The following is a 13,701-nucleotide window of genomic DNA, read 5'->3' on the forward strand; positions in this document are numbered from 1 at the left end:
TCACTTTGGTTAAGCAGATGATTGCTAAATGCTATATTAGATATACAATTTGAAGAAAAGCATCGACCACCTTATCATCAAATTTGTATTACTTTTTTCTTTCAGAATAACAAACTGATTATGATCAATCTTCAGCAATACATCATCAAAATATTACTTTTTACCAAGTTCTTTAAATCTCATAAGCTATTGTCTGTCGAGGTAACTAATTTGAGCCCAGGTTTTCCTCGGAAATAACATGTTGATCAAAAGGTTCTCGAATTTCGCGGCCAATACGGAAATAATTGATGGTGCATTGATTGTTCGGTATGGCTATCTGTCTATTGAAATGCAATTCAATCAACTCAATCAATATGGACAGAGGCTTCATTATTGGTCAAATATATAAAACGTGGTCATCATTTTCGGTTATAACAACCCACTCTTTCGGTTGATCTGAATTTTATTGAGCTCACTTATTGTTCACATTTTTGTTGGTTAATACCAACATTTAATCCCACGAAATACCTCCCTTGAGCCTAAAGGAACCGGAAAAATACCGCTCACTCCAGTACATCCGGCTTGAAGTTGCCGCAGCGGGGAAAATCGGTAGGCGGTTTCGGCATTTGGTCCACCTCGCCCACCTGGAGAACCAGGCCCATGCCGGTGGCCAGATGCCACTCGAAATGGCAGTGCACGAGCCAGAATCCTGCGAATGACAGTTGGTGGGATATTTTTAAGTGAAAATGAATTTTCTTTTGAATTTATTATTTAAAATGTAAAGGACTATTCATTAAATCTATTTTTTAATTCTTACATTTAAAGCGTTGCATGGGGAAAATTTAATTACAATCAAAGAAAAATTATGGACTTTGTTTCAACTGAACGTTGTTCAGAAAAATGCATCAGATTCAAAGTAATAGCCATAATCGGTACTACCGATGGTGCTATCGAAGTTCATAATTTATTAAATTCTGTGGTACGACAATCCGATTCAACTTTGCAATGGTAGCATTACCACGGCTTGTAATTCAACAATTTAAACCTGTACTTTCGGATCATATAAATTTTGTTATGAAGGGAAAATTGAAGTCTTAGGTACTATAAAAATAGAGTTGTAAATAAAAATATGTCTTTTAAGAATTCTTTGCCAAATTCAAACACAGCTTGTGCAAAGTTAGATGTTAACCAAATTGGCTTCACTAACTAATGTTTGAATAATTGAGGGTTACGAAATAATAGTACATAAAATCCACTTTAGATGCAAGCATTCTATGATCCGCTTTTGTGAGCGGTTATGTTCGAAATCAGATAAAACTTTTAGTATTATGTTTATTTTATGCAAATGAGGTGGTGAGTTATACACAGTCAAGTTTCGATTTCCTGAACGGGTTTTCAGATTGAGATTTTTCCGGATATAACCGACAAACATGTTTATGCACATTTAAAATTCATGAGAAGGCATATACCTAGTATACTAGAATGTCTAAGAATTTTGTGCATTTTGATTTGATCACTTTTCTTAAAGGGTTTTTAATTAATTGTAGCATGAACGATCAATTAGAAACCTATTTTTGCCTCCCTCACCGTACTGAGGAAATGCTATAAAATCACTCGAAAATTAAACTTTTTAATTTGACGTCCTAGACCCACCTTCACGTATACATATCGACTCAGAATCAAATTCTGAGCAAATGTCTGTGCGTGTGTATGTCTGTAAGTCCGTGCACCGGAAAAAATGCACTCGATTATATCCGAACTGGCTGAACCGATTTGGACCGTTCTGGTCTCATTCGATCCGTCTTGGGGTTTCACAAGACACTAGTTAATATTAAGAAGTTTTTTAAAGTACATCAAAAGTTATGCTAAAAATATGATTTTATCAAAAGTCCGAAAGATTGTAAAAAGGATGGCTTTTGTGTCCGTCATGTTATACATTACAAGCCTTACCCGACAAACTTCGTTCTGCCCTTTTTGGTTTCTTGACGTTTTAAGCTTGTTTGCTTATTCAGCCTCCTGTGATCAAAATTTGATTTTACGTAACTTTCTCCATACAATTTGCCGATGTTCCGGAATCGGTTCCAGAGTGGCCAAAGTTGTCACTTTTTGGCGTAAGAACCTTCCATGGGCTTACACGAACCTAACGCAACAAAGAGCATCTCGATCCGACGCTCCGTATTGAACTGATTCGCGTTCGAACAAAACCATCGAATTTTTTTTATATATATAGATTTTTTTACATCACAAATATCTATTAACAAGTTTGTGCAATTTTTGAAAAATCACTCATTACGAATTGAGATTCGTGAACATTTTAAACAACAATTATGAGTCCCAAAAAGCTAAAGAAACAATCTTGAATTTGCAGATTCAGAAAAAATTAAAAGGTAGACGATTCCAGAAAATAATGAGGCTACTAATTAACGTTTTATTCAATAAGTATGAATAAATTGTAACTTAATTCATTGAACAGAAACACATTTGTTACTTTTCTTTGTAAATTATTTGAACTATTGGCATATAGTTAAAAAAAACTCCCGGGTCCCGGGAATTCCCGGGAAATTGCAAAATTCAACTCTCGATTCCCGGGAAATTGAAATTCTCGAGAATCGTCACCCCCTAAGCATGGAAAAAAATAAAAGTGCTCGGATCGGGTTCAAATTTTTTCTGGGGGTTCCCTGGCCGAAATAATTAGACCCGTATTTTTTTGTTTGGCCATTAGGGTGACCTATGCCGTTTTAGGGTTGTCTGAAAAATGGCCATTTTCGTCGATTTTCGCAAAAACTACTTTTTTCGAAAAATCATAACTCCTCGCCATTTCAACCGATTTCAACTGTCTTATACGCAAATGAAAGGTGATAAGTTGGCCTTTTAAAGAAAAATAGTAAAAACTATAAAAAAATCTAGCCTAACATATGAAAAGGGCGTATGAAACTTTAAAATGCCGTTTTGACGGTGTCTGGACCAAAGAGCCTATGTCTGGAAATTTTGTTTATCGGATTCCCCGGACATTTTTACGTTACATACTAAAAAATGGGAGGAGTTCATTTACAGGATTCCGAGATATGATCTTTTGAAAATAAAATCCGTGTTTTTCGACGCGCCGCGCACAAAAACCGGAAAATGACGAAATCGGCAAAATATCAACTTTTTTCACTGAAACTGCGATAACTTTAAAATTTCAGAGATAACCTATACATGTTTGGGTACCAAAATTGAAAGACGCATTTTTTGGTACCCAGACATGTATAGGTCATCGCTGAAATTTGAAAGTTATCGCAGTTTTAGTGAAAAAAGATTATTTCATACGCCATTTTCATATGTTAGGCTAGATTTTTCATAGTTTTTACTATTTTTCTTTAAAAGGCCAACTTATCACCTTTCGTTTGCGTATAAGACAGTTGAAATCGGTTGAAATGGCGAGGAGTTATGATTTTTCGAAAAAAAGTGGTTTTTACGAAAATCGACGAAAATGGCCATTTTTCGGACCACTCTAAAACGGCATAGGTCACCCTAATGGCCAAACAAAAAAATACGGGTCTTATTATTTCGGCCAGAGAACCCCCAGAAAAATTTGTTTTTTCCCATGCTGTTTTCGTAGGGAATTGCTGTTTATATATCTTCTAAATATATAAAAAATTTCGACGGTTTTGTTCGAACGCGAATCAGTTCAATACAGAGAATCGGATCGAGGTGCTTTTTGTTGCGTTGGGTTCGTATAAGCCCAAGGAAGGTTCTTACGCTAATTAATTGACACTTTGGCCACTCTGGAACCGATTCCGGAAAATCTGCAGATTGTATGGGAAAAGCTGCGTAAAATCAAATTTTGATCACGACGACGAAGTTGACTTTATAGCTGTCGGCCACCTTTGCTAGTACCAACCACTAGTGTCTTCCTTTTTATCTACAAGGACTTCGCCGCCCTGGGCTCCTTAGTGTATGAAAGTATGGCACGGAGCGACGGCGCCGAATATCCATATTTACACAAAGAATTTTTGAGCGCCCGCCGCGGGATTCGCACCAGCAACCTCTGGATTGTGAGTCCAGTGCGCGGTCCGATTGATCCACACGGGCGGGACAGATCACAGGAGGCTGAATTAGCAAACAAGCAAGAAATGTCAGGAAATCAAAAAAGGGCAGGACGAAGTTTGCCGGGAAGAACATGTATATCTATATATATAAAAAATTTCGATGGTTTTGTTCGAACGCGAATCAGTTCAATACGGAGCGTCGGATCGAGATGCTCTTTGTTGCGTTTAGCTTATATATAATTTCCCAGTATCAGGATTTTTGCAACATGATAAATAATGACTCAAAACACATTTTTTTTTTCCTTTTTAAGGTCAACTGTAAATATTCATTGAAATTATAGCCTTTTCTCAGTAAGGTGAGGAAGGCAAAAAAGTTATCAGGGAAATCCGAATGTTCATATGTGGCGGACCTTAACTTTACAAAGATTGCCATAGTTTTTTTTATTTAAAAATGAGGTTGATGCGAAACACAAATTGAGTAATTGACATCGAAAAAGAAAATTACCTTGATACAGCGAAATTTACTTACTTAGCATTACAAAAGAAACTAGATTAAGAGGACTGCTATGCTCGAGAGAGGATTTGTAAATTATTTTTATCTTGAAAAGGCTTTTCCCTCTTAGAAATAATAAATAGAAACAATAACTGCTAAGTATGCTTAAGTTAAAATTTCCAGAGTTTTTTTTTAATAGGTCCTATAAACTTATGAAACACAATAGCTTATAGGTCCTTTTAAAAAAATTCTAGATTTACACTTTCTGTATAAGAAGATTTTAGAGATGCATTGATTTATTCAAACTTTAACATCGAATATTGAACATCCAATTACAAAAACAATTTTGAATTTTTAATATGTTTTTCTGATTAGTTTATATAATTTTGCTTCGATATCCATCCAATTTGAATTTAAAATTTCCCGGGAGTCTCGACCAAATTTCCCGGGAATCGAGAGGTCCAAAAATGGTCGATTTCCCGGGAAATTTTTCCCGGGAATTCCCGCTCGTCACCCACTATCCATGCTGTTTTCGTGGGGAATTGCTGTATATATATATATTTTTATAGATATATAGAAGATAAAGATTTAAAAGATCTTTCTAACGAGTCCTAAACATTGAAGATCTGACAACCATATCAAAAGTTACGAGCACTTAAGTGTTAATTTAACACTTATCAGAGGCTAGATCTCAGACATTTTGAAGAAAATGTTGTCAGGATCATCGTTGGTGGTTAAACAGAAGACCTTTCCAATACGCGCAAAAGATTGAAGATCTAACAACCCCATCTAATGAAAAATATAACTTTATCAATGTGAGTAAGGCTTCAATCACCTTAGGGTGGATTAAGTAAAGTTTTTATTTCTAAATATTGCATGTAATTTTTGCTTGTGAGCAGCAGTGACAAAAAATCAAGTTGAATTGGTAATATTTAATATAAATTTAGTTGCGAATATTCATTTGATAATTTAAAATGCAATCAACCACTCGAATTTGACTAACTTGCGGTTGCTGAACTCGGATTTGTTATAAGTTCCTATGAAAACCTTCGGATAATCGAACTTTGGATAATTGGAACTTTGGATTACCTTAATTTTGGATAATCGAGTCTGGATTGTATTAAAAATTTAAAATATTTAAAATTCTGTGGAAATCCAATACACATTAATAAATTTTAAAAAAATCTATAGTGGTAGGATTCATCATTACTGTAATTATCTTAGCCTTCATCATTAGTGTGTCCCAAAAAAGGCGATGTTGCGGAAACCTCATCAGGATTTCGATAAGCTTTAGCTTTAGAAACAATTTCTTATTACAATAAAAAAAATCCCCAAAATCTTTAAGAATTCGCGAGAATTCAAAATCAGCCGGAAAATCAGGGGCAAAAAAATATTTTTTTCAAAAAACATAAAAATGTCAATGGAAGATTAAGTGCAATCAGCTGAAATCATTTTAAAATGCATTCTCCTGCGTTTAGAATTATTTTTAAGCATGTTGAGGTTTATTTAAAAAATCTCTTGATTTTTTGAAAAAAAGTTTTTTTTAAACTTATGATTGCAAAACAATTGAACTAGTGCACAGTGGTCGGAAACGCAAATTTAGCAGGAATAATTTATTTCCGCTTCAGGGATGCATTTTCGAGCTTCGGTGTCTAAGAAGCTTTTTAAAAAAATGAAATTCTACATCTTTTGGTCAAAACGATATTAGGGTGGTCCAACAATTTCTAATATTTTCAAAAACTATCTTCGCTTCTAGATGAGATAGAGGTATACTTTCTTAAGCAGTATTGTAGTACTAGCCATTTCAAACAACTTTGTCGAAGACACCAAATCTCTATCTCTTAATCTGATCATTCTACAGCATTTTATATGAAAAGCAGTAGGGTGGCCCATCACAAAAGTGTTTTTATTGCGTATCTTTTCTGTATTATTTTTAGCAATTTTGGTGTCTTCGGGACATATTTAGAGCATAAAAATACGCGTCTTTTCAAATGTCAACGAAGTCGCTAGGTTATTTCGGTAAAAAGTTCCAGCGTTTTTAAAGTTTTTAATAGGCCTTTTTCAAATGTTTGTATCTTTTCGAGGGGGAAACAAAAGAATACGCTCCGCGTTGCATCTGAAAGCTTAAAACTTCTTTTTTTTTCACTATGGTTTTTTAATTCAGTTAAAATCATCAATTTAAATGAAAAATGTCATTTGGGCTATTATATTGAGTGATTCGGTCAAAATAAATCAATAACTTAAAACCTATGTCGATGGCTGTAAAGTGTGCCCAACGGCTTTATACAGTTGAAAGTCACATCAGGGAATCTGTTATTATCAGTTGCCATCATTGGCAGCATTTGTTTTTTTCCTTAAAACATTGCAGGCTCCAAAAAATCACAAAAATTGAAGCATTTTCAGAATCGTTATATTTTCGAAAAGTCCACTATTTTAATATAACTGGTTGATAGAATGCGTAAAAATTATTGGAACTAATTGTTACAGCTCTCAAAAACAGTAACCTGGAAGGCTGTTTACTTTTTAGCCATAAAAAAAATCACAAGAGGCACTCCAGATCGACCAATATATAAAAGTCATTTTTCTTTTATATGGGCTGGGCATGGAGCAAATTTGAAAATTATAAGTTTCAATGTGCTGTATATTCTTTTTACATTGAATCAAAGGTTTTCATAGCATTATTTTATTGTTCTTAACCTATTTAACATGTACACATGCTACATACATCATAAGTAGTCAAAACATGCCCGATTTCGACCTAATAACAATGTCGCTTTTTTTATGGGCCATACTGTAACATGCATTTTAAAACACATTTTTCATTCACGGCCCGAGCCGAGGGACAAAAACTTTGAAAAATATTTGCATCGGCCTTATGGGATTTGGGATATATGGGAGACATATAATATAATGTTTTAAAATCGTGATAATATCAGCTATCCATTTCAGTTGAAATCACAAAATACTTAATTTTTCCTGTATTTTAAAAATGCATTGTTATTGGAAAAAAAACTCAAAATAATATTTATTGAAATATGGGAATTTTACCGTAACTTTTACATACATTTTATTTGTGTTTAAGTTGTGTCGTAAGTTTTTGAAAATATAAAAAATCACAATCTGTGTTGCAATTGAAATAATGTATTGAAAATTCCAAATCAATGGGAAAAAGGGGAAAACGGGAAAAACACTTTCTTCCCCTAAAACTGCTATACATGTTTGGGTACTCAATTTTTTGTAATTAAAATACGCAACTTTTGGTACCCAAACATGTATAGGACATCGCTGAAATTTCAAAGTTATCACAGTTTTAGTGAAAAAGACGATTTTTCCCGTTTTATTTTCAAAAAATCATGTCTCGGAATATTGAAAACATAACTTTACCATTTTTTTGTATATTATGTATAATTGGCCGAGGAATCTTATAAAAATATTTTCAGACACAGGCTCTTTGGTCCCGAGACCTTCAAAACAGCATTTTATGTTTTCATTCGATTTTTTCAAATGTTAGGCTAGATATTTGAAACTTTTAAATATTTTTTGAAAAATGTGATTTTTGCAATAATCGACGAAAGTGGCCATTTTCGGACTACCCTAACACGGCGTAGGTCGCCCTAATGACCAAACAAAATAATACGAGTCTAATTATTTTGGCTACGGAACCCCCAGGAAATTTTTGAGCCCGATCGGAGAACTTTATTTCTCGAATTATGCTGTTTTCGTGGGGAATTGCTGTATTTTAAAAACATAATTGTTAGATTTTTTTTTTCGAAAATACGTAAATTAAAATGATTATTTTTAATATTTTCAAAAAATGTGTATTAATGGTTGAAATGTAAAATTCCCGTTGATTTGATACCCACATTGTAAAAACTAAAAATTTGTGAAAACTATGAGTACATGTTTTATTTTTGGATTTTTAAAATACATTTCTGTATAATAAATAATAAATATGAATTTTGCTAAAAAAAATTCAATAATAATTGCAATGGATAGCTGACGTCATTCCGATTTCAAAACACTGTAATTTTGTTAAAGAATGGATGATTTTAAATAGAGTTATAGCCAATGTCTCCCATACATCCAAAATCTCGTAAGCTCTGTGCTTCTCATATGCGAAGCTTAATCGAGGCATGACTGTATGAAATTACACTAGAATACAGCAAATCGAGTCACAAACAATCTTGATTTAGCAAATTTGAAACTTTGAACTTTTTACATAGGTTGACAGCTTAAATTTTTGATGTGAATTTTTGATAAGGCATTTAATGTTGCAGGAGAAATCAAATCGGCGTATAATTTAAATTGCGTACGAAGAGCATTACATCGACGTGGTACATCACGAATGTTGAGGTATTTTATCAATACTTCGTCGCCGTGCTAACTTGTGCTAACTTGTCGCACGTGCATTTTGGGCCAAAATGAGTAAAGAACGCTACTTTGTGCAGCTCACAATGCCTCACCTTTTGACCTTCACAGATCCCCAAAATTCGATTTCAATCCTGAGATATTCAACAAAATCCGAAAAAACTCCGTGCATTTTTGTCACTTTACATATGAAAGTAGTTTCAATCTTGTCGTGCTATCTTGTCACTCCCTGAAAATTGATGTAAGTGCGACAAATGGCCAAAGGGATTTCAGGTCAGAACGCGTTTAACGCACGTACAAGTTAGACTATCGTAAACATTTCCAGAGTTGTTTTTGAAAAGGACCAATAAACTATTGTCTTTCATATGTTTATAGGACCTAATAAAAAAAAACTTTAGATTTGTAATTATACCAAACTTCGGGACAATGCACAGAATGGTCAGCCAAACAAAACGTGTTTGCTATTGTTTACATTGCGTGCTCTAGTTTTTGTTTATTCAAGGTCAAACATTAAAACGCGTTTTTCTCGGAACGTCGAAATGGCGGGTGCGACAAGATAGCACAACAGCGTCGACTTAGACGATGGCTAGGCGCGATTGATACTCCTCGCTCATCTAACCTCGCCCAGCGCACAAATACATACCGGGATTATTGGCTCGGAATCGCGTCCGCACGAAGCCCTGGTTCGGTATGGACACGGTATCCTTGTACGGTGGGTTGTAGTCGGTGCCCGGTTTGCGGGCGTGCTTTCGCTGCTTCAACCGCTGAAGTCGCTCGTGCAGTCCAAGCTGGGGCAGGCGGCCCATGTCGGTGACGATGAACCGGTGCCCGTGGATGTGGAATGGGTGGTAAAAATCTTGCGCATCTGTCCGAATGGAATTTTCCAAATTAGGGGGTCCATCGGTTTAATGCCTGTTTGCTGGAATAAAACCACTTACACGGTGCCGTGTCGTACAGCACAATCTCGACAATGTCGTTAATGTCTACCTTCAGCAGGTGGGTACAGAAGCAGTGCGTTCGGTTTGCGCATTTCGGTGGGAGGTTGGTCTCGTTGCAAAATTGTTGCTGTACGTCTGTAATTTGCTCCGGCTGGGTCAACAGGGGAAAGCTGGGTGGCACCAGGCTGATGTTGTTTGTCACGCCAAACACGTTGAACGCGTCGCGTACGGCTGAATGGAAGTTAAATTGAGTAAGAATTTGACGAATCGGTCTCTTGAACACGAAATGTACTTACTGGTGAACCGAACGAATCCCTCGTTGGAGAATAGCCAGCTGTTGTCCGCCTCAACGATGGTGAATCCCCAGTAGAACTGCTTGTCCGGCACGGCGTCAATCAACGCACTATCCCGATGAACTTCGTGAGATTCAAGCTTTGAGGTGCAGATATTCTCGTCCTTGCCTCTGTAGCAGGAATCCGTGTGACGGTTCAAGATTATACCTTCCGGATATTCGTGCTCGTACTCAGGAGGATCTTCCTCGGGATAGCTGAGCGTTTCCGTTGAAATACTTGGATCGGCGTAAGACAGCACAGCAAAACCTTCGACCGGATTCTTGTTGCAGAACGCAATGCCACGGACTCGGATCCAGTAGTTGCCCGGTGGTTGATTGGCCGTCAGTACAAAGTCGTACCGTTCACCAGATAAGGAAATCAGGGTGTCCACCATCTTGGGCTGGACCGCACCACCGTCTGTGGAAATGATTTCCATCCGATGTTTCTCGATCTGCATCTTGAACGGGCAGTACTGGCTGCCTCCGCTAATCATCCTGAACCGGTACCGTTTGTTCGGTTGTACTCGGAACACCGCCAACGGGACAGCCGTGGCCCACTTCTTAGTATAGTTCTGGAATATATTGTTTTACGATTTTCACGGTACGTTTTGTATCATTACTTAAAAAAAAATGTACGGACTTTTAAAAATGTATGGTGACTTATATAAATGAACGGATCCTCGAAAGTATACTGCAATCAATAATAATGGCAATATAGACGTTTGGGCGCTTTAACCATAAGTCATTTCCGGATACTCCCTTCGGGCTGGCTGCGTTTGTGTTCGATAAGATTACTGGATTGATGACGATGAAGACTTCATTGTATACCTCTTTCAACTTACATTATAGTGCCGCCCTCGTCCATTGATCAATATGGAGTCCACCTTCAGTGCCGAGCTCTGTTGTCCGGGGATCCAATTTTCTACCGTATGTTCCGACCAGTCGGAAAGCAGCATCGCGTGCTCGGTCAGATCGTAATCGTACAGGTTGATGTTCACGTCGTGGGGATTCCTCACGACCGCCACCCCGAGATGTCCGTTGGCCTTTTGGTAGCCGGAATGCGAGTGATACCACTGAGTTCCCGGGTCTACCGCCTGGAACCGGTACCGGAAGCTCGTTCCCGCCGGAATTGGACACTGCGTTACCATGGGGACACCGTCCATCCAGGGCGAGTCCAGCTGGTGGAATCCGTGCCAGTGAATGGCCGTCGCAAGGCCGTCCATCTCGTTCGAAACGTCCAACACGATGGTGTCGTTGCGGCAGACCACGATCGGTGGACCCGGCACCTTCCGGTTAATCGACACGATACCACGCTCCCGACCACTACCAGTTACGCACTGTGCGTGAAAGCAGTGGGCACGATTCCCGCGAATACAGTCCCAGCAAGATCTGCAAGAAGTTTGTTCAGCAACCAAAGTCTCGTAACAAAACCATTCCATCTTACGATCCCATTGCGGTGTAGCTCTCCATAATCCAGTGGTAGTAGCAGATCCTGGGAGGTTCGTTTGGATCACAAGGTCGGTCGCACTCTTCCCCGGGGTACTCCAAAGGATGGTTGACGACCAGGACACTGGTTGGAATCAGCAATTCCCTCCATAAATACTCTGAGAACAAATTTCAGATGAGATTCTTCATTGATTCTTAACATCATTTAAAAAAAACACTCACTTGGTTCGGTAATCAGTGGGAATCCGAAAAATGATTCAACATCCTTGCTTAATACGGTTAATCCTGCAATATAAACTAGCAAGTTCATGGCGACACAGCGCCGTACTCGCGGCTCGAGAACAAAACAACGACTAAAGTAAGTGGAGTGATCTGTTCTTGGGAAGTCATCTTTTTCTACCGATAATCAGCTTCTCAAATTTTTGGCTTATCGCGTTGTCTTATATTTCATAACGTTAGTAAACCCAGTCATACAGTCTACATGGGAAGCTGTGACCTTCTCAACGTTGGAAAACGTAGAGATTTCATTCTTAAATCTGATTGATAGTGCTTACGAATTGCTGAGTAGAATGACAGGATGGTGACTTTGAGTTCACATTATTTCCGGATCGTTTGACGTTTTTTTAATTTTTGTTCTATGGTTCTGGTGATTGTTCATACCGCTTTTATTTTTAATTCTTGCGGTAAAAACTAGCAAAAACAGCATTAACAAATAAGAATAGAAGGAATGCAAATTGATTCAAATGATTATTTTTAACACAGGTCGTGAGTTTATCCAGCATGGCTCTGTCGAGTTAGATAAATACGACGAGTGCTGAAAAAAACTAAGTTTTTCAACGAGTTTACAACAACATCTTTTGCAACCCTGACAAAAACCTTTGGATCGTATCGTAAATTCACCAGCTTCACAAGTAAGCAAATTTGTGTATCCATTGCATAATGCATAATGAACATTTTGCAATTCCGCTGTGAAACCACTTACTTTTTGTAATCTTCGGATGACGAAACTGCCTACTTTTCATAGAAAAATATAACAGTACTGAAAAGAGATCAGTAGTGCGGTGCCTGTGTGGACGCGCAGTCCTGTTTTTCGTGTTATTTTCCGTCTCTTTTGTGTCGCTGTTCGAGTGCATGGGGTGATTGGTCATTATAATTAAATAATGGCATCAGTAGTGCGGTGCCTGTGTGGACGCGCAGTCCTGTTTTTCGTGTTATTTTCCGTCTCTTTTGTGTCGCTGTTCGAGTGCATGGGGTGATTGGTCATTATAATTAAATAATGGCATCATCAGTGTGGTGCTTTTTGGGACGCGCAGTTCTGTTTTTTTACCTTCTTCTTATTTCATTGTTTTTTTTTTCACTCGCGTTCGTTGGCCGATGAGTTTTTTTGTGTTGTTCTCTTTTTATAGTTTTCTATAAAAACGTATCTATTTTTTTTGAGACTAGCAAGTCGTATTGCTGGATTAAGCCCTTTCTATATCATCGATGATTGGAAGTCACGCCGTCGAATATTTTTTAAGGCTTATTCAATTAATGAAGCCCTTCCTACATCACCGTTGATCGGAAGGCACGCCGACGGGGAATTTCTGGAGAATCGCGGTCGAATTAAAACTTTATTTAAATCCCTAGATAGCTATCTTTCCGCAGCCGGCTGCCTAAGATTTTTAAAATTTCAACCGATAAACAAATTGCTTATGGTCACATCACCTACCACAGTGAATCCTGACCTCATACCCATCTTACTAACCCCTCAGAACTCATGTGATACTTTGTCGGAGACGCAGTCGATTTGGCGGTCCCATCACTCAAGTATCGGCTAACATTCCCATCCACTTCCCCGTGTCTTACCTCTGGTCGTGGCCGGCGTCGGTATTGATCAGCATGATAGGGACCTTTGAAAATTGCGAAGGGGTGATGATTGGTTCCTACTTTTCATCTGTGGTCCACGGAGCAATGTTTGGGGGTCCTGATCAATAACGAAGTAGCAGCTACGGGTAGACACCAATGCTATGCTATGCTAAAAATATAACAGTACTGAAAAGAACTTTTCAGCATCCATCTGAGATCACTTTGCAGCAGTTGTAACAAAAGGTCTTTTGGACTTGTCTTGATGGCAAA

The 13,701-nt window shown here is 37.7% G+C and overlaps 1 protein-coding gene across 1 annotated transcript; it reads right to left on the reverse strand.

The window, feature by feature from the left end:
* Positions 1-435: 435 nt before the first annotated feature.
* LOC120428537 (uncharacterized) lies at positions 436-12,238 on the reverse strand. The gene is made up of 7 exons (XM_039593568.2): positions 11,809-12,238; positions 11,585-11,744; positions 10,983-11,529; positions 10,106-10,712; positions 9,810-10,040; positions 9,515-9,736; positions 436-688 (listed from the first exon to the last, which is right to left on the reverse strand). The coding sequence occupies exons 1-7, from the start codon at positions 11,894-11,896 to the stop codon at positions 543-545; spliced, it is 2,001 nt and encodes a 666-aa protein (XP_039449502.1). The 5' UTR covers positions 11,897-12,238; the 3' UTR covers positions 436-542.
* Between the last annotated feature and the right edge of the window lie 1,463 nt (positions 12,239-13,701).

Source organism: Culex pipiens, chromosome 2, assembly GCF_016801865.2.
Source record: "Culex pipiens pallens isolate TS chromosome 2, TS_CPP_V2, whole genome shotgun sequence".
NCBI lineage: Eukaryota > Metazoa > Arthropoda > Insecta > Diptera > Culicidae > Culex > Culex pipiens.